The 22,193-nt window shown below is 36.3% G+C and overlaps 1 protein-coding gene across 3 annotated transcripts in view; it reads left to right on the top strand.

The window, feature by feature from the left end:
• The first annotated feature begins 8,523 nt into the window (after positions 1-8,523).
• The window catches only part of LEMD3 (LEM domain containing 3), a 76,995-nt gene continuing 63,325 nt past the window's right edge, over positions 8,524-22,193 (top strand). For 2 of the 3 annotated variants that reach the window (XM_016139913.2, XM_036237401.1), the window contains exon 1: positions 8,524-10,095. In XM_016139913.2, coding sequence (XP_015995399.1) covers positions 8,562-10,095 — 1,534 coding nt within the window. In that variant the 5' untranslated portion in view covers positions 8,524-8,561. The remainder of the gene's footprint in view (positions 10,096-22,193) is intronic. The other variant, XM_016139912.2, reaches the window with a different exon arrangement.

Below are 22,193 nucleotides of genomic sequence, written 5' to 3'. Positions count from 1 at the left end.
ATTTAATATTATTAAAATACAATTAATATTATATTTTCCATAATCCCACTATTGTAACTCAAATTTTTTAAAAATGTATTATTTCTTAATTTATAGGCATGCATCTGAGTTCCTTAACTTTTTGGGAATGATCAGCCATTGGCCTTCATGGGAAGAGTCCTTATCCACAGGGAGAGTATATGATTCAGGGGAATCTTCAGAAATTTGGCTTAACAGCTTCTAAGACATAGCTTTCTCTTGGTTTTCCTCAATCTCACTGCCAGCTTATTTTCAGTCTCTTTTCCAGGTGCCTTGTCATCTTCTATCCCTAAATGTTGGAGTATTTCAGGGCTTGTTTCTCATATATTTTCTCTTTTCTAGCCTGCTAATTTTCATGGCTTTAAATTTTATCTATCTGTTGTTGACACTCACACTTAGATTGTCAGTTCAGAGCTTTCCCCTTTGAACTCCAGATTCATGTATACATCTGCTTATCAGTCTCCTTTACTTGGAAGTCCCAAACATAACATATCCAACAGAATCTCTTGACTCCTCCCAAGACTTAGTGCGTACCAAGGCTGCTACATTTCAGCATAGTGGCAACTTCTTTCTTCTGAATACTCAGCCCAAAAACCTCAGAGTCATTTTTGACTCCTTTCTCTCATATCTAACATACAATTTGTAAGCAAATCTTGCTTAGCTCTACCTTTAAAACACATTCAGAATTCAAATGCTGCTCACTTCCTCCCACTACCACTCTGTTCTAAATCATAATCTTTTTTTACCTGATTGATGCAATAGCCTCCTACTTGTCTCTTTTTCTTCCCTCTTCCCCTCTTAAAATCTATTCTCAACACAATGGATCATAAAAGTAAATTAGATCACATTGCGCTGCTCCTTAAAACCCTACAATGGCTTTGATCTCACTCAGAGTGAAATCCAAAGTCCTTATCATGGCCTAAAAAGCCTCCAAGATCTGCACTCCTCCACCACTGATCAGACCTCATCTCACCTGGCTCACACCCCATCCCTGCTTCCTACACCGGCTATGTTGGCTTCCTTTCTGTTCCAAACATGATCCCGCCTCACACATTACCACTCCTGGTTTTTATCCTTGCCATTCCCTTCTCCCTTAGATATCTACCTGGTTTGCTTCCTCCCTTCCTTCAGATGCCTCCTCAAATGTCACGTTATCAGAAAGATCTTCCTAATAGCCCACATAAAACAATATCATCTACCTGTCACTTTTACTCTCTATCCTATTTACCTTGATTTGTTTTTCTGCTTAGCTCTTATTGCTGACATATTACATGTTACTTGCTTAATGTCTATCATCTTAAGGCCTATGTCATCTATTTTGTTCATTGTAGCACCTCATCACTTAGAACAATATTTGGCTCACAGTAAATAAATATTTGATGAACAAATGAATAAACAAATCATGTAGTCTCAATCAGAGACTTGACAAAATAGTCATAAGCAGCTAAAAAGTAAAAGTGCTGTTCATTGATTGGATACAGCGAAAATGATTAAACTAAAGTTATGTATATCTGAATCTCACAAAATGTTGAACAAAAATATAAGTTGCAGAAGAATAAATATATATTTATCACATATAATATTTAAAATAAAAATGTTTTATATGTATATTATATATTGTATTTACATGTTTATATATAAATTAGAGAGACAGAAAGAGAAAGAAACAGAGACAGGCGGAGAAGAGAGATGATGCATGAGAACGATAAATATCAAAATCCAATGACAAGATGGTGGTTATCTGAGGATGAGTAGTATCGGCACAGATAGATGTTCATGATATTGCCCCAACTTTTTGTATGTTAAAACAAAAAACTTATCTATGACTAAATAGTCAATTAGTAGACTTTATGAAGAATTCTTGTGAGAGAGTCAAAAGAGAGAATCTTTATATCTTATGGACAATATAACCAAAATAAAACCCCCATTGTATACCACTGCTTTCCTTCAAAAACCTTCTATATTAGCAGGAATCAGGTCTTCATCTCTTAAATTATATTTTTATTTTAGAATTAAATTTTTTTTTTTTTTTAATTTGAGACATGTAAAAAATATAGACAGATTAGTATAGCAAGCCCCCATGTACTGGGACTTCTGCTTCTTGTCAAAATGGAGTAACAAGGATTAAATTTACCCTTTAGCCTGAAATAACTGAAAATAAACAAATAACAGTGTTATGACAATGGTCATGAGGCAATGAAGGACAGTAATTCCCAAGAAAGGGAAACAAACGAGGTGAGACTAAGAGTGTCTCAGCTCTGTCGGGAAAGAAGTTTCAGGCCTTGTAACAGGGAAGGGAAACCAAGGAGCATTGCTGCTCATGTGGACCCGTTCTTCAGGAACCAAATGAACAATGATGCACGCCACTCAGAAACATTTCTCTTATGTAGATGAGCAGAAAGTGTTCTCACTGAGAGGCAAGCGACAGAGGTACAGAGGTCAGGAGCAAATTCTCAGTCATGAATGGTGAGAGAGGAAGTTCTCTACCCCATCAACGAAAACTAGCAATGGCCCTCTCCCCGCTGCTATGCCCTCTGTCCATGCTTCAGCTTCTGGGAAGAACAGAAAGGAAATATCAAAGGATACATTAACTGAAGTCTGAAAGTATTGTAAGACACAAAGCTGATCATTCTCTATGCCTTTTTCATATGAAGTTCTCTTACTTTAAATAGAAAGACATTTAAACAAAGGATTGTATTAAAAAGAGTAATCATAAGCTGACGGGTTTTGATCTCTTTGTTTACACCATTGCTTATATGATGTGGGACAGGAAAACATTGGTAGCAAAATGCCTTTTGCTGCTTAAGGAAACCGAATATTTAGAGCAGTCTGGGCCAGGAGTCTCTTTGTAGGTATATTCCTTAAACTTAATGCTCAATTTAGACTAGCATTTCTCTCCTATTTTTAGATAATCCTACCGACATCATATCCCTAATGTATTTCTTTGTGTGTCGATGTAAAGTCTTCCTAACGCTATTTTATGACACGTGATATAATTTTACTATTCATTTAAAACATTCGACAATAAGCTAGGAGCTGCAAAGGTGCAAATTTCAAAAAGACATAGACACTTATCTCAAGGAACATATAATATAGAAGAAAGAAATAAAGCAAGGGTATATATATCTGTAATAAAAAATACAATAGTAAAAACTATAAGAAAGGGCTTCCAGAAAATTTTAGATTTGTAAGGGATCTTAATGATCAAGTATTCTTACTCCCTCATTTTAGAGATGAAGAAACTAAAAGATGAAAGGTTAAATGACTTATTCTGTGCGGTACAATCTTCTCATGTGAGGCATCATGGTTGGCTAGATAGAACAGTAAATTTAGGGTCAGACAATGTAGGAGTGGTTTTGAATTTCAGCCCTAACTAGCTCTCGCAAATGACAAATGCTTGAATCTGTTAGAGCTTTATTTTTCTCATCTACAGAACTGAGATAATAATGATTGCCTGTTAGGGATGGTGTAAAGATCAAATGAGAAAATGAAAAGGTTTTGAAGACTATGAGACAATATAAAAAGGTAAAATATTGCTACAATTAATTGCAGACCTGGGACTGAACTCAAACCTCCTAACTTGGAGACTCTTATCCATCACGTATAAATGTGAAATGCTCTCCATGATTTCTAGTATACAATTTAGCAATTTGTCTTCTTGCAGAGTTAGAGTGGAATATAATTACCAACCACACGTATGTTGTTTACTTGAATCCGATGACTATTCCTCACCTGCTTGAGTTATATAAAGAAAAATAAAACAGATGCTCTTGCTGTGAAACTTCTTTGGTTGATTCTCACAGTAACATAGGATAGAAATTTTGTCCAACATTTCTTCATACCATGTTGTATTTTCAGACTGTTTATTCTGCCTTCTTCTTTAGAAGCAGTGTTAGTGTTAAATATAAGTTGAGCAATTAAAAAGAAAAATAAACATCAGGAATCTTGTAGATCAAAACTAGTGAATATATCCTTGAGGCACTTTAAGAGAAGTTAAGTGATATCATTACAATATTGTGTTTCTCTTTCTTCTTCTCTCCCTTCCCCCTCTCCCTCTCCTCTTCTTCTTCCTCCTCCTCCTCTTCCTTCTTCCTCTCTTCCTTCTCTTTCGTATCTCCTAACTCAAATCTACTTTTTTTCCATCATTCTCACTTATTCCAAGTCTCCTAATAGTCTCCCTGCAAATTGTTTTTCTTCAGTGTTACTTCTTTGATCTGCTAGAAAGTTAAGTTATATAATCAGTTTTATATTTCTGAGTTTTCTTTCTAATTGTTCCATATAGCAACAAAACTAAGAAACAAGATAACTGTAAACACTTTTGTCTTTTTCCTTACTCCACTACAGACCTCTTTGTGTTGGGTGAGAAAAGAGAGAACTAAGCTTATTTTTATACATTTTACCCTATGAGTTAAGAAAAGTATCCAAGAGGTGGTATGCTGTAGTGAAAAGAACAAGGAATTTGGATTCTGAAGTCATGGATTGCAGTTTCCCATCTGGCTCTTTTGCGACTTGAATCAAGTAACTTTTCTAGCCTAAGTTTTTTTAATCTGTAAAAGATGAAGACTAATAAAACCTACCCTTCAGACTCTCGAAGGAATTATATGGTATCCACAAAATAATTAAAAGGCAGCTCAAAAAGATGCATATCATATTAGGAAGACAAAATAAAATTAAAACCCTTTTTAAAAAGTGAGGCATACCAAAATAAAGTTAAGAAAGTTAGGTGGAGTCAGCAATGGGATAAATTGATAAATTATAAATACACGTGATGGAGACCAAAACACTTTATACGGTTGAGCCACAAATTCGATACTCCACTTTCTAGTTATTGTCTCAAAGAAAGAAACATGGTAAGTCATCAAACCAACAGTGTCCATCCATCAGGTTAAAAGCAAATTAGTAGTTTTGTGATTCTTCAAAGTTAAAGATAGAATTACTATATGATCTGTAAATCCTAGGTATATACCCAAAAGAATTGAAAACAAGTATTCAGATACTTGTACACCAATGTTCATAGCAGCATTATTCACAATAATCAAAAGGTGGAAATAACCAAAATTTCTATATTTTGATTGGATAAACAAAATATAGTTTAGCAATACAATGAAATGTCAATCATCCATAAAAAGAAGTAAGTACTTATACATGCTATAATATGGATGAACCTGGAAAACAGTATGCTAAGTGAAAGTAGTCAGATACAGAAGGTTATATATTTTATGATTCCATTTATATGAAAAATCCATAATAGTTAAATCCATATAGACAGAAAGTAGATTAGTGGTTGCCAGGGGCTGGAGAGAGGGAAAAATAGGGAGTGACTGGTTAATGGATCCAGGGTCTACTTTGGGTATAGGATCTAAAATGTTTTGGAACTAGAAAGAGGTGATGGTTGCACAACATCGTATGCTTTTAAAATCGGTTAATTTTACGTTATGTGAATTTCACCTTAAAAAAAATAAAGCAAAACAAAAATGAGTTGTCTGGAAACATGCAACTATTCCTAATACTGAGACCAGAAAGGAAATGAACCCTCAGCAATACCTTTATTTGAATACATGGTTGGGTTTTATATCATTCTTTAGAAGGTCCTTCAATATAAGGTGATGACTTCACTGTGAAAGGCAACATGGCAAAAGGTATTTTACTGGGAACCAGAGTTGAGTTTGGTGTTACTAATGTGGCCTAAGCTACATTGGTCTCTGATGAGCAGGCTTAAGACAAAATTAAAAACATCTAGAGGAAGAGATGGACTGCCTATCCTTCTGGAATTTATTGTAAATGTTTGATCAAATTTTTGGAAGCAGGAGTGAGTTTGAGATTGCATTCCTTATCAAGCATGTCATTAGTTTGCCAGTTTAGAGCCTCATACTTTAAAAGTTAGCCAGTCTGGAAGCAGTATGATCCATTGGTAAATGAGGAAAATGTTAACAGTGAGTAGTGACAATACTGAGATGAAGATTCTCCTGAGAAAGTATCAGGTATGCTCAAGCATCTAAACAAAGGGTAATTATAACCTCTTACAGTTTTGGGCAATAAATCATGCCTTTGGTATCTTCAGAGGAAAAATTTCTTGTAGACTAAATGAGACCATGCATATGAAAGCTCTTTGTGAAATATAAAGTTCAAATTAATTGTAGTTTTCATTGTTAGTAATATCTGGGCATAATACATAACACGTAAACAACATTTGAACAGCATTTTCACATTATATTTATTCATCATTCTCAACAAATACTTATTGAATGTGCTCAAAAGGGTAGGCAATATTTATCAGCATTTTAGAAAAGAATAAATTAAGGTTCGTAGAACTTAAGATTTGTCACATAGCTTGGAAACTTGAAACCTTTGGTTCCTAGTTCATTCCAAACCTTGCTGCCCCCAAGGGCTAAAATGACCAAGGATTATGGTTGCCAAAGCCCTTCATCTATATTAAATATTAAATGTGATTATTTAATTTCTCGGGAAAAGTTTTACCATTTCTATTTTTGTCTTTGTTGTGGCATTTTCTTTAATTGGTGTTGCATGGACTTCTCAGGAATCATACTACCAAATACACACAATGCTTGTCTTTACATTATTAGCTAACATTTATTGAGTTCATACTGTGTGTTAGGTGTGGTGCTAAGCATTTAATCCTTAAAGTAGCCTGCTGAGGAAGGTTTATTTATACAGGAACTAAGTCTCAGGAAGATAAAATAACCTGCCCAAAGCCTCAGGCATAAATCTAAATAGCTTTACAATCCTTATGGAAATATATTTAAATGTTCATAAAAATCAGAGGCGGAACCAACAGAGTTCTAGGATTCCTACCTTAAGAGTCAGTAAGGTGTGGAACAAATGTTGAACTAAGAATAAACCTAAGAAACTGGGCTGGGCTCATATCCCATTTTGTTTAACTCCAAAGCTCACAGCTTAACCACTCTGCTATACTGGGATACATTCCCATGCAGAAAATTATATAATAATTTCTGGGTCATTATCATCATAGTGGCTAAAATTTACTGTGTAGAACACCTTATAAGTGCTTAACAGTAATAGATTCAGGAACATTTGTAAAATTTAAAGTCTCCTGATAAAGGACAATGTGCCCTCCACATGTTTTGTTTTGTTTTTTGAGATGACAAGCTTTGCCAAGAGGAGTTGAAAGTTTAGGCTACTGAGTATTATTCTGCTGTTGGATTCAGCATGTTGAAAAGCTAGTACCTACACTTTCAAGTAACATTTTTCCGTACAGATCTGTATGATGTAATAGGCTAAAATAATTTATTCGACCAAAAATTATTACAGCGTGCCAGGTGTTGTGCTGGATGATGCTATGTAGCTATTAGGGTTTAAGAACTCAAGAAGTGTCAGCTCTGCCAGGGTTTAAGGAAAAGGGAAACAATCTTTACCAAATTGGGCAAATTTCACCTCTCTGGGATTCATCTCCTATTCTGTAAATGTGGGGGTTGAATATCTAGGTTTTGTTTCTGGCTTTTTGACTGTGTGAAGTTTTCCTCCTCAGTAGTCACTATTCTCATGTCAAAATAGTCATACTATTCTAGCTTTGCAATTCATTAACTGTTTCAACAAATGTTTATTGAACTTCTAGGGTCAGTCACTATAGGGCTAAAGTTGTGAATAATGGCAGCAAAGGTCCTCTGCTCATGGAGCTTATAGTCCAAAGGGGTAAGACAATAAAAAGTTAAATAAATAGTATAATTTTAAATACAAATACATAAAATGATCTAACAAAAATAAAAACTTTAAGTTAGAAAGTTACTAAGAAGGAAATAAGGATGGCGTTTTACGTCTTTGTGTCATAGAATGAAGCAAATGATAGGCTCTCAATTACAAAAATGACGACCTATCGAGGCCATCGGATTTTAAAAAGGGAAAAATGATACCTTACAACCAACTAAGGAATGAATAGCAACTACTCTTGAAGAAAACTATCGTGACAGGTCTACTCCTGGAGGACAGACTTCTCGAAAAGAAACAACAGGAGCAACTTTTTTTTTTTTTTTTTTTTTTTTTTTTTTTTGAGTCAAGCTGAAAAGCAAAGTAGAGAACCTGGTGTTTGGCAAGGAAATTGCTAATCTAGTCTGGCCATCGGGGTTTCTTTTCGTTTTGCTAGGTTTCCCTCGGCAGCGGAAATCTGGACGGAAAGAAAATTAATGCCATGAACTTCAAGGCAGATTTCAACTTTGACTGCCCGGTGGCAGGCACCTGGGAAGAGGAGGTCAAGGTGTGGTTTAGCAAAGAGGCAGCTCCCGGGAAACGCACTTGGAAGTGGAGGGCAGCGAGCAGCGGGAAAAGGCGAGAGGAAGGAAAGAGAGAGTACGCTGACACCCCAAAGTGAGAGCGCAGCAAAACTGTCCGGCGCGGGAGTCGCGCGCCGTTCAGGTGGCCCTTTCCCGCTCAGGTGAGCTTCTCCCGCGCCTCCCATTGGCCAAGACTTCTGTGGCGCTGGGAGGGCGACGCAGCCCGGTCTAGTTCAGGGTCTAGGGCGGCGCGTCACTTCCGGTAGCGCGGAGCTTGTAAAACACCCTGGAGAGAAAATGGCGGCGGCAGCGGCTTCGGCGCCTCAGCAGCTCTCGGATGAGGAGCTTTTCTCTCAGCTCCGCCGTTACGGCCTGTCTCCTGGCCCAGTGACGGAGAGCACGCGCCCGGTCTACCTCAAGAAGCTGAAGAAGCTTCGAGAAGAAGAGCAGCAGCAGCACCGGTCAGGGGGCCGCGGCAACAAGACGCGGAACAGTAATAACAATAACACGGCAGCCGCCACGGTCGCCGCAGCGGGACCGGCGGCGGCGGCGGCGGCCGTGGGTATGGGGGTCCGGCCGGTCTCGGGAGATCTCCCCTACTTACGGACTCCTGGGGGCCTGGGCCGGATCTCGGCTGCGGGCCCGGAGAGCCACTTGGGAGGGCCCGGGGGCGCCTCGGCCACCCCCACGGCCGGCAGCAAAGTGCTGCTGGGCTTCAGCTCGGACGAGTCGGACGTGGAGGCCAGTCCCCGGGACCAGGCCGGCGGCGGCGGCGGGAGGAAAGACCGGGCTTCGCTCCAGTACCGCGGGCTCAAACCGCCATCGGCACCTCTGGCCGCCAGCGAGGTGACTAACAGCACCTCGGCCGAGCGAAGGAAGCCCCACTCGTGGTGGGGGACCAGGAGGCCGGCGGCTCCCGAGCTGCAGACCCCGTCGGGGAGAGATGGAGCAGCCGAGGACGAGGAAGAGGAGGGAGAAGACGGAGAGGACAGGGACCCGGAGGCCGAGGAGCCGCTGTGGTCGAGCCGGACCGTGAATGGTAGCCGGCTTCTCTCCTACAGCTGCCGGGAAAACTATTCCGACTCGGAGGAAGAAGAGGATGGCGACGTGGCCTCCAGCAGACAGGTATTAAAGGACGACTCCTTTTCCCGGCATCGGCCCAGACGGAGCCACGGTAAGCCTCTCCCTCCGCTGGCTGCTAAATCGGCCGGCGGGCGGCTGGAGCCCGCAGTTCAGGGAGGGGGAGGAATCACGATGAATGACAGGGCGGCGGCCGCTGGGAGTCTAGACAGGAGCCGAAACCTCGAAGAGTCGGCGGTGACGGCGGCGGAGCATGGAGGAGGGTGTGATCCGCTGGACTCCAGCCCCACTCCTAGATACCGTGTTAACGCGAAGAAACTGGCTCCTCTCCTGGCCCCGCCATTGGCTGACATGGACTCAACCTTGGATTCGTCCACAGGCGCCCTTCTTAAAACCAACAATCATATCGGCGGTGGGGCCTTCAGTGTGGACTCCGCCAGGATTTTCTCCAACAGTATCCCTCCCAGTGCGGCGGTGGCCGCCTCTGGTTCACTCAGGATCAATCACTCCAATCATACGGGCTCCAATCATACCTACCTGAAAAACACGTATAACAAACCGAAGCTTTCCGAACCTGAGGAGGAACTTCTCCAGCAGTTTAAACGGGAGGAGGTGTCCCCAACCGGGGGTTTCAGTGCCCACTACTTGTCGATGTTTCTCTTAACTGCTGCCTGCTTATTTTTCCTAATATTGGGACTAACTTACCTGGGAATGAGAGGGACAGGCGTATCCGAGGATGGAGGACTCAGCAGTAAGTATACAGTCCCGTGGGTAAAGGAGCAAAGGGAATGTTAATGTTGTTAGTGATTTGTCCTAACTGCATTTGGCATTTTACATGAGGTGACTTCTCTTTAATAGTGGAAAGTAACAGATTGAGTGCATTTATGTCACCATTAGGAAAGAACACTATTACCATTATCAGAATAATCCCATTATCAGAAAGATAATTCCTTTATCAGAATGATAATCCCATGGCTGATTAAACATTTTTTTTGTGTAATGTATTGGGAAATTCAAAACCTCTTATAAAAGAATGAGCTATGAATGAACAAACCTGTTAGTAAAATGCATTTATGTGTGTGAGTTAAATTTTCTTTAGCCTCGAATAACTATGTAAGATGTCAATTAACAGTTTTAAAGTATTTTGATTGTTAAGGGGCATCATAAATGCAGTGTTTCTGAAAGACAGTGTAAGATTGCTTGAAATTCCGAAGGTTAAATATTTTGTAATATTAAGTATACGTGTAGGTAGTTCTGTAATTTTTAAAAGTGAATAAATATAGAATCAGGAAGGCACACTTCTAAAATAATTTTCTAGCCCAAAGTATCCCCCTTCTCACCAGTGAAAAAATAGTGGTAGGCTTTGTGGGAGTTTGCAGTCAGATTTCTCTGGATTGGTTTACAGGCCCTGCCATTTACTTGCTAAATGATTGTAGGGAGGTGTGTTCATTCATTCATTAAGCCAGTATCTTCTTCTATGCTGAGCACTCAGGATACAGTAGTAATAAGTCAAAGTATCCCTGTTCTTCAACACAAGAAGAAGATGAATACAAATCATTTGTCGTCTTTGAAAGAAGTTAAGGATGGAGTAACTGGTATATGCTACCTTAAAGTTGGTAAGAATAGGTGCTATTTGGGGTGAGACCTGAAGCAGGAGGACACAGGTTTGCAGGGAGGTGGGAGAGCATTCTTGGCAGAGAAAATAAGAGGAAAGGCCTGAGGAGAGCCTAGTAGGTAAGTTGTTGGAGCATTTAGAGCCAGGGGGAGGAGCAAGAGTTTGAGCTTCCCTTTTCTCACTGTAGAATGATGCTGATATTGATTAGAATCATACCTGTGAAGATTAAAGCAAAGTAAATTTAGTGCATGATAAACTGCAGAATACATGATTTCTGAATATTAGGTCTCTTTCTCCCATCCCCTGAAACTTCCTACCATTTTTACCCAACATGAATCTACTGTATCATGATTTGTATTTTTTAAAAAATGTGCTTACTATTATTTTATTTCAAAATAGTGGATGATGCAGTTAGACTTAAAGAGTGGGAGTGAAAATATAAGTTTATTTGAGTATAGTCAGTTCTATGATAGTCAAATCATAGATTATTATCATTACTATATTGCTTAAATAGAGAGTTTAGAAGAAGACTGAAATACAGCACTCATTTTGATTGCTACCTTGGAACAAGAATGAAGAATTGTGTCCTGTCCCAGATACTTGGGAGAAAAAAAAATAAGGTCACATTAGAAGTTAAACTAGTAAAGTTCACATAAATTGAATGACATCACCTATATGCAGTACTTACCTGCATCTGTTTCTCTAACAACACCAACTCTTTGACTTGGACCTTTTCTAAGAGTTAAGTGCTTTACACATTAACTCATTGAATCTTCCCAACAATGCACTAAGGCAGATGGTGTTTATCTTCATTTTATAGATGAGGACAGAGACTTAAGGAAGTTAGGAAATGTACCCACAGTTAAACAGCTAGTGAGTGATAGGACTAAGATTTTGTTTCATTTTTTTTTCAATTATAAAGTCCATATTCTTAACACTACTTTGAGTATTGTTTGTAGAGAGCTTTCTAAATAAGAGGGTACTTTTACTTTTATTAGGATTAAAAAAATAATTGACTATTTGGTAGGACTTCATAAGAATTCCTGATGAGCACAGTTCTCAATTAAGGTTATTGTTACGTTTCTCCTCACTGTTAAGAAAAATGACTAATATTTTCTTAGGTACTACAATTTCAAATGGAATAGAAAGGGATAGGACTGCTAGGGTTTTGGTACCCTCCTTGCCTCCACCAATGTGGAAGGAAAGAAATTATAAGGTATTTTACATTTTAATGCATGGTAAATGTGAGGTGGTCTGAGGGATGGAAAGAACAGTAAGTAGCTAAGAGGTTGGCATCTGGGTTTTAGGACTTGTCAAAATAACCTTAGTCGAATTCTTTAACCTCTGAGCTTCATTTTCATGTATTACCTATTCAATATTTAATTTGTATTAAATTCCATTAAACACACATTGTAGACCTTGATACAGAAATTTGAATCAAAGTATAATAAATCCTTAAATGTATTATATACTTGACTTATTGTATATCCTGGTTGAAAGATGTGCCTGCTAGTTCAGTTAGTCTGCACATCTAACGGTGAATAATTTTTGCTCCCTATATTTATGTATTTTGATGCTTTGTCATATTATAATGCTTAACCATAGGTTTGTTGGTTAAATAGCGTGCTTAAGGGAATCGTTTTACTTTGAATAATAATTTCACCAGAAGATTGTAGGTTATATGTGAGAGTAAGCTTTGTAAGCTTTTATTAGTTATTTAAATTAATGCATAACATATAATATATTAGCCTTTTAAGTAGTTCTTAATCATTTGGTCTTTAACTTTCATCAATGCCTAGTTTTATTAATTAAATTACTATGAGTCTTGCTTCGTCATCTGTAAACTGGGGTTGAATTAGATGATCTCTTAAATTCTTTCTAGTTCCACAGTTTAAGATTATAACTTTGAACTGTCCTACCAAAACAACTCAAGGATCAGCATGCAGTCAGATTAAATCATGACAACTGATCAAGAGAAAATAGGCAGAATGGATTGACTATCTTAGGCTCATATGATTATTATTTAAAAATTGGTTTTTAATTACAAAAGACATGATTTTTGTGCAAAATGTGAATAGAGATCTATGAAGCAAAATATGAATGGGTGTTGTATACCTCTCCTAGTTTCATATTCACTCTGGTATAAGTAAGTTCAAATAATAATTCTTTCAGAACTTTCTTCATGCTTTTCATGTAATACATACATTCATATAATACTTGTATGTACACATTTTCATTCAGCAACAGAGTTCCAACTTACTGTGCCAAGCGTTATTTTAAGCAGCAGGGATATGTGGTGAACAAGGCAGTTGAAATCTCTCTTATGAAGCTTACTCTAGGAGGGAAGATGAGTAAGTAAACAAATACGAATTTGAGATAATAATAGTTTCTAGTACAAGGTAATATTGGTAACTCTGGGGACTGAGATAGAGGGGAATGCGATATTCCACATAGGTGGGGCATGCCTCTAAGGATAATTGAGGTCTGAATGACTTGAAGGAACTAGTCAGAGACCGGAGAAGAACATTCTAGGCAGAAGTAACAGCGAACATAAAGACCCTGAGGCAAGAACATACTGGGAATGTTGAAACATCAGAATGGAATGGGCAGTGAATGTAGCTGGAGGAATGGTAAAGGATGGACTTTAAAGATCTAAAGCCCTTGAGGGACATAGACAGGAGCCTGAATTTTATTTTAAGTGACAGAGTATACCTATTCTGCAACTTTTTTTCCCCCAACTTACATCATGAGTAGCTTTCCATATACTAAGTTTAAATACAAAGGCATAATTTAAAAATCTCATTCTCTGCTGGTCCCTCTCTCCTATAAAAATGCTAAAATCCCTCCTATCCTGAAAATGTTCTTCAACCCCCTGTTCTCCTCCTCTAGCTGTTACCCTTTTCTCAGCCAAGATTAATCTCTTTTCTCCTCTGCCATTCATTCAACCTGTCTAGTTTACTTTTCTTACCATTCATTCCTCTCTGCTTAAAGTCACCAGTTGCTCAATTGCCAAAATCAACAGAGGCATTAAAGCTCACATCTTCACCTTTTTGATACATTCAGTACTCCCTCTTTCATGAAACTCTCTTTTTTCCAAACTTCTGTATCACCATTCTCTCCTTGTTTTCATTTACTCTTGTCTGCCTGTACTTTAAATATTGATGGTTTCTGGAACTCTTTTATTTTTGGCTCTATCCTTTTGTATAGTTTTCCTAAGCAGTTTCATCCACTCTTGTGGCTTATACCTCCCAATTTTATATTGTCATATTGAATTTTCTCTTCTGAGTTCTAGACTTGTTTATTAGACAGTTACTTCTAGATGTACCAGAAGTACCAACATCATCTGTACTCATCAGCTTTCCTTACTTTAACCTTGTTTCTACCCCTCCGTTCCCTGTTTCTATTAGTGGTGCTTCCATCCACCCATCCACCCATAGTTCAAGCTAGAAACTAGAAACCTTGAATTTGCCTGGATTTCTTCCTTCCTTTCAGCTTTATACCAAACCTCAAACTTTAGTCAAATTGATTACTGAGTCCAGTAGTTCTATCCCCTACATATCTTTTGAATCAATCTATTTCTCTGTCACTACTGCTCTAAGTTAGTCTCTTGTCTGAACTGTTTCAATAGCCTTCTAACAGGTGTTCCTGCTTCTAGGCTGTAGCTCTTCTAGTCCATTTTTCTGTGCCAGAGCAATATTTCTAAAACATAAATGCAATAATCACTTTCTTGCTTAAAGTATTCAATAGCTTTTCCTCATATATTGGATAAAATCTAAACTCCTTGGCTAAACTGTTCATGATCTGACTACGTTTGTTTTTTTCTAGCTTTGTTTCCTACCAGCCCTCTTAACATACATTATTTTCTGGAAAACTGGAACTTTCTGGAACACGACTTTGTGTTCACTGAATATGTCATGAAAGTTTTACCTTTATGCCTTTGCACATGTTATTCCTTTAATTGGGAAGATCATTTCTTCCTTTCTATTAACTACTATTCATTCTTTAAAAAGTGTTACCTGTGAATATCATCTCTCCTTCTTTACCCTAGAGTTCAGTCCATCATTCTCTGTTTAAATAAGATCTTATGCATCATTCATAGCATTTATTACAGTGTATTATAATTGAGTATGTCCACTGTGCCAGACAGATTACAGCTTCTTGAGATAATGTTTCTATAGGAAGAATTAAATATACTCATGAAAGGCACAGGCTTTTCTTGCATTTCTGAGTTAGAGTTTCATTTATCTCTCTCATATATGCTCTGTGACTTTACTAGGTATTCAGTTGGTTTATATTAAAAATTAAGATGATAATACCTGCCTTAGGGTAGCTTTAAGCATTACGTGAAATAATGTGTGTAACGTTTTAGTGTTGTTGCTTGGCATATGGAAATCACTTAGTAGATGGAAGTCACATTAGTACCCTTGGTACAAGTTCATTACTCAGTATTTCTTGAGCAAGTGATCACCTATTAGGCACCCGTATACGTGCACTGATTAATTTATCATCTAACTCAATAATTGGTTAACTACACAGTAGTGGGACGGATACAAAAGAAATCTCATTCCTACAGAACTCTCCACTAATAATAGTCACAGGAAATGGATAAGAAACATGCAAGATATTATGTCATAAGTGCCACACTTTTATGAAAGAGAATTCACTGTGAGCTGGATCAGTCTCAGATGATCAAATGCCCTGATTCCAAATTTGGACTTAATTCTGTAGGTTGAGCACTGGGAATCAATGGAGGTTTTAAAGCAGAAGACTAGCATGATCAGATTGATCTTTTAAGAAGGAAAAACAGGTGATGTTATAATTAGTAATGGAGTGACAGGATTGGAGAGAAGGAATGAGGTGATAGGCACTAGAAGTAGACATGAAGCAGACATGAAGTTGATGCAAGCTTGAAGGAAGATGATAACTGAAAATGGAGGAGGGCCTGTAATTAAGAGAATCTGTTCGAAGAAAGAAATACAATACTTAGTGGCCAGATACAGAGAATAAAGGAGAGGAATGAAAGATTATTGGTGGTCACTAGCCTGCTTGAGAGAATAATGATACCACTGATGGGAATTAGAGATGTGGGAACAGGATCTTGTTTGGAGAAAGGTAGTATAGAGAAAATGAGTGTATTTGGGCTTATTTTTTGAGTTATTCAAGTAGAAATATCCTGTTGGCTATTGTAGTTAATTGGATTAAAGATGAGAGTTTGGTGCTTGATGTCAGTACTAGTGCTGTTTACTGAAGAAATTCCTTTTTAATATTTGTTTCTTTTTTTATGTGTGTGCTCTTTTTAAAGACAAGACCAAATATTACAAGGGGATGAGTTAGTGATTTTTAAAATATTTTTAAACTTTTTCAAGTAATTAGACTAGCCAGAAGGTCCAGTACTTGGTACCTATAATGAAATAGGCACATGGATTTTAAAAAATAGTAGTTGCCCTTGTTCTTGAAGAATGAAAGCTAAGTGTTATGTTTGAAGTTTTTCAAAGTTGACTCGTAAGGAAAAAAGGGGAACATCAGGGATTTCGGCACATCCTAGTTAGATGATTTAAGAAATTAAAATCTATTCTTTGAAAATGTCTTTCGTTTGAAAATTAGCTCTAGAATAATTTAAAATAAAAATCATCAGAGTGAAAACTTGTGAATTCCATATGAGTATATCCATGGAGCTTAGTTTGCAGAAGCATTGGCCTAGCTATCAGGGCTTGGATTATTGAGGAAGCAGACCTGGGTTTGAATATTGGCTCTTCCACTTGCTAATTTTTTCTTTAAAGGCAAGTTCCTGAACTACTATTAACCTCACTATCATCTGTAAAACAGAGTTAAGTGAGAATTAGTTAATGAATGTAAAGTAGTTGGCTCAATATATGATACATAGTTAATAATAATAGCAACTAACCTTTATAAACAATTATAATTGTTGTTTAATCTTCATCAGACAGGTATGTATCCTGTTTTGTAGATAAAGAATCAAGACACAGGAAAGTTAAGTAACTTGCCCAGAATCATGTAGCTAGTAAGTGCAGAGGCAATTTTGGGCTCAGTGGCTTTTAATCACTCTTCTAGATTGCCTTTTAATGTGTGCAAGTATGTAAGGGTTCTGTATATGTTTTATTATTTTCCAGAAAATTATGAATGACGTGAATGGGTGAAGGAGATTAATGCATGAAATCCTAGAGGTGCCAGGAATAATCTATGAAACCTAACAACTTCAGGATAAGAAAATACAAATTGATACTCTTAACAATCAGGAAGTTTGTGGAACCATTTATCCTTACTTACGGTTTTAGATTGTCGACATATGAAGCAGGCAATCTGATATAATACAACCTGTAGATGTAATATATAAAACTATGAATCATATGATATGCTTTCTAATTTTTAAGGGATTTGCACAGTCTCAAATCTGGTGGGGAAAGTAGTCCTCTGATTTGCATTACCACTTTAAAACTTATGTTTTTCATTGTTCATTTTCAAAATGTAAAGACCTTTTAGTACATTTGTTTTCCCTTTTATGCTCCTTTTAAATAAACTTTGTGTGTATTGTCCCTCTACATACATTCGTTTAAAAGGGAATGAAGCATTCTAAAATTTCAGGAATGCTTTTAAAAATTAGATACTTTCATGATTCCTCAGTAGGGTCGTGATGTTTTAAACTAGTTTCTCCTTGCTTATTAATTATTCTATACTAATTTTACCTATCTGAAAAATATTTTTATATAAAGGAACCTTAGTGCAAAGAGGTATTTAATCCGGTTTATAAGACGTTTAAAAATGAAGTATACCTTAAACTATTGGAAGGCTCTAGAATATATGGTAAACAAGTAGTAGTAACTTTATGAAAATTATATGACTAATGGTATATCTTTAATCCTGTATTAATGCACACTAAAAATTGCTACCATTTAATTTGGGAATCCAGGAAAATATTAATTGTAGAAATTGTTATAACGTTTATTATCTCATAAATTTAGACTTTGACTTTCTACTCACTATTTTTAATTGATTTTAAAGTTAATCTGTAGCAGTTTAATAATGTGTTTAATAAAGTGTGCTTTAACCTGAATCATACAAGTGATTGTTAAACAAAGAAAAGAAAAATTTGATCTATCTTTATTAACAACACTGTCAAAAATAATTTATAAACAAGAATTGACCAGGAAGAAAATGTTTAGGTTTTAACATTTATTTATCATTTTATATTTAAATTTTACATATTTGACATTATTCCTTTGAAAATATATTTTTAAGGAAATTAGCTTTTTAAAAAGATTATGCAAATTTATACTACCGGTTTTAAAAATACAGAGTTTAAAATTATACCACTTCTTTTGTTTTGGTAGCAGATTTATTGTTGCTGTGTCCATAGATTTTTGCTTAAAATGTTTTCGAAGTTGACTTTTGAATTCATCTTTATAGCTATGTCGATATCAAATGGCAAGCTAACATTTAGGAACAAGGCTTAGGTGCAAAACTATGTTAAGAGTTTAGTTTTGCTGTCCTGAGCTAATTGAGTGATAAGTATGCACCAACAATTGCTCTCTGCCTTGCATGTGACATGTATAGAAAAAAAATCCTTTAGTAGCAATGGGCCTTTTAACACATAGCAGAACATGAATTTTGTTTTGCAGTTAAAGATTCCTTTTATATGCATATATGTACAAAAGGAATTTGCTGATTGTGGCTAATTCCTGAAAGCAGTGTATACTTGTAAAGGAAGCTTTTGCTCTGGAGGAATTCACCTAGGTATAATTTTTAAAGCTTAAATATAGAGAGGGCTATTGAAATTAATTAGTAGAGAGGAAATTTTAGAATACCTGCTTCTTCTAGTCCCTGGGCTATGAGAAACTTTCTGTGTTCATAAGGGTACCTCCCATGATCGTTACAAATACTTTTTTGTTTGATTTAGTTCAATTGAAGAAACATTTTTTTTATTCATTCATTCACTCACTCACTTATAAATTATTTATTGAGCACTTACTATGTGCCAAGTAATACCAGAAGATGTGGGTATATAATTTCTAGAACAATAAGAGTGATACTCTTCCTGCAGACACAGTGTCTCCCCCGCCACATTGTGGTGGCATTCTCTTCTTATTCTTAAATATTTATGCAGTAGCCAAAAAGCCTCCAGAATTGACTATTGATTCACTGCGGCACCGTTTCAGATTTGTACATTGTGACTTTAAAAAATAGAGTTTGCAAATCTGAGTATGCTCTATGGTAAAGTTTACCAAATTCGTATTCTATGTAAAAGAAATAGTTTTATTTTTGCAGGCTTTTAGAAGTAGTTTAAAAAGTAAAAGAGGAGACATGCAGATTGAGTTTGCCAAAAATGAAAATATTATTCATCTGAAGTATTTATGATTATGGTTCAAGATGTTCTAGAAATATTCTTATGCTTATGATAAGTCTTATTTCGTTTTTAAAAAATGTCAGCTCCAAATATCCCTTTTTTCAAATTCTAAAGCCATTTAATGATAAAAGCATTTGTTGAGAATTTTCTATGTATGAGCACTTTACCTTAATTTTTGTGAGGGAAACTACTAATATTCTCTCCATGAGAAAACTGAAATATAGATGGAATATGGTTACAAGGAACTTGTCCAACATCCCACAATTACTAAGTTTTAGAGCCAGCATTTGAACCCATGATCTGACTTCAGAGTTTGCATTCTTAACCATTAGGCAGCAGTAGATTTTCCTATACATTTTTTCTCACCTACTAACTTTATTTGGACAGTTAAGTCACTCATAATCTCTGGGCCTTGGTTTTTGCATCTGTCAAATGAGGGGATAGTAAAATCAGCTTTACTTCTAGCCAATGACTTTTGTAGGGAACTAATGTGAATAGTGATAATGTCTATGGAAATAAATGCTTCTGAGAAATTTGAAGTGATATTTAACTATATATTTTTAATACTGCAAGTTAGCATTTTCCAGCTATAGTAGTCTCATTTAAGTAGCATGTGTTGAGCACTCTAACATGTTGTGTCAGTACTGTTAATAATAGAAGAGTTGGTTAAATTTATAGTCCTTATCAGTATTTTTACAGTTTTCTCTCAAGCTGAGCAGGTAAAAGGAATCATCTTTTTGCATTACTTAATTGGTGCATTATCCCTACGCACTGAAAAAGAATATTCTTATTTTTGCAGTTATGTAATTTAATGGGTTATGAAGCACAGTGTGAAACTAGATTTTAGCCTCACTGGCTACTTGAAGGTAGATTTGCTGAGAGGAAAGTCAGAGAGAGGATACGTTGCTTTAATCCAAAATATAGTAGTTAATTTGAAACAAAAAACATTTCTTAGGAATGTGGATGGGTCTTAGAGTAAACTTTTGTTAACATTGTTTGAAGAACAGTGTATGCCCCTTGTAGAGGAATGGCTTGTCACATACTGTTCTTCAGCTAGTTTGTAAGATACCATAAGTACTGTTATTACTAAAGTGGGAAGATGAGATGTGTTCCTGTGAATAAACAATGGCGTGAATGGGAGTAATCAGGAAATTGGGGTTATAAAATAGTAAAATGAATTTGATAAACAAGATATTAAAAATCATGCTACCTGAAGTATAAGGAATTTAAAGTGTATGAGGATTTTCAGTCTCCTAAACAATTCATAGATAGGAAGCACTTAATGAAAATTTTCATCCTTTTTGCATTTGAAAGTTTGTCAAAGATGTGATTTGTTTAGACTCGAACTAATAGAAATAAAAGACATAAGTGATTTAAATTTTTCTGGTAGCCACATTAAAATGTAAGAAGAAACAAGTGAAACTAATATTTATAATAGATTTTATTTAATTCAGTATATTTAGAATATTATCATTTCAACATAAAATCAGTAAAATTTGAGATAGTTTACTCTTTTGTACTAGGGCTTCACAATCCACTGTGTATTTTATATTCACAGCATATCGCCTTTCAGTCTAGCCAAATTTCAAGTGCTTAGTAGCCATTTGTGGCTACTGTAATAGATTGTACAGGTCTAGACTGCCCTGAGTTATAGAGTTATATTGTTGATTTAATGAGATCTAACAGCTACTGGTTTTTGAATCTTACAATGGTATAGATTTTATTGTTCTCATTTTATAGATACAATGAGGTATGGAGATGTTAATTTATCTAAGGTAAAATTGGTAGTCTGAGCAGAGCAGTGATTAAAAATTTAAGTGCTACCCTAAAATCTTGTCCTGATCACTGTACTGTACTATTTTAAAGCATGACCACTTATCTAGGGTATGTGGGTGAATGAGATTTCGTTCTGCCACTACTCAGCTATTTTTGATTCCCTGCAGTGACTTATGATTTGTTTACTTCGTATTTTAAGATTTAAAGGGCTTCTTAGCTTAAAGTGGAAGTGGTATCCCCCAAATTCTCATTCACATTTCTTATTGGAAACATTCATTTATATTCTTCATTTTCTATTATGAACTGCTTTGTACATCTCTTCAAACTAGACATGTAGGAGGAAGGGATGGCCTTTTGATTCTGGCACATGACTATCCTGGGAGATAAGGGAAAAGTCAGCTCTTGTTGAGAAAAATGAAAACAGAAAACTTCTGTCGGGGTAAAAAAAATGTGGATCTGTACTTAGCAACATCTCCTAATGAATTTGAATAATTTCTTTAAATGCATAAATTGCATTTGGATGGAGAGCATTTGCTTAAAAAGACATACTGTTTGCTTCCAAAAGGAAAAATGGGTAGTCAGCCCTTAATTTTTGAATGGATTGTCTTCCAGATCATGTGTAAAGTAGTTGTTTGAACTTCGAACATGTTTAGCTATACTCTTTTTAAGTTTAAATTCCTAGGCTAGCCCATAGAAGCCTATTTAAAACTGTATTATAGTTTAGCACTAATATAGAATTAGCTTAAGTTTTGGGTCCTTAAAGCAATAGATCATGTTCTGTGAGAGTTGGATGAGGAGGAAGCAAATTTATTTTTGGATTTTTATGTTTTTTTTTTTCTTATATTTTTTCATCTTTTAATTCTTGTTCTTATAATGGCCTAAGCTTCCTGCTGCTCTCCTGTGATCTTGGCTAAACATCTAAGTACTCAATAGTTCCGTTAAAAAAAAATTGACATATAATTGACATATAACATTGTATTAGTTTTAGCTGTATAGTGTTTATATATATAGCCAAATTACTACCACAGTAAATTTTAGTTCATATCCATCACTACAAAAATTACAGTTATTTTTCTTGTGATGACAACTTTTAAGA

This window comes from Rousettus aegyptiacus, unplaced genomic scaffold, assembly GCF_014176215.1.
Source record: "Rousettus aegyptiacus isolate mRouAeg1 unplaced genomic scaffold, mRouAeg1.p scaffold_m13_p_2, whole genome shotgun sequence".
Classification (NCBI taxonomy): Eukaryota; Metazoa; Chordata; class Mammalia; order Chiroptera; family Pteropodidae; genus Rousettus; species Rousettus aegyptiacus.
The sequence above is the reverse complement of the archived record's forward strand: the minus strand, read 5'-3'. Positions and strand labels throughout refer to the sequence as shown.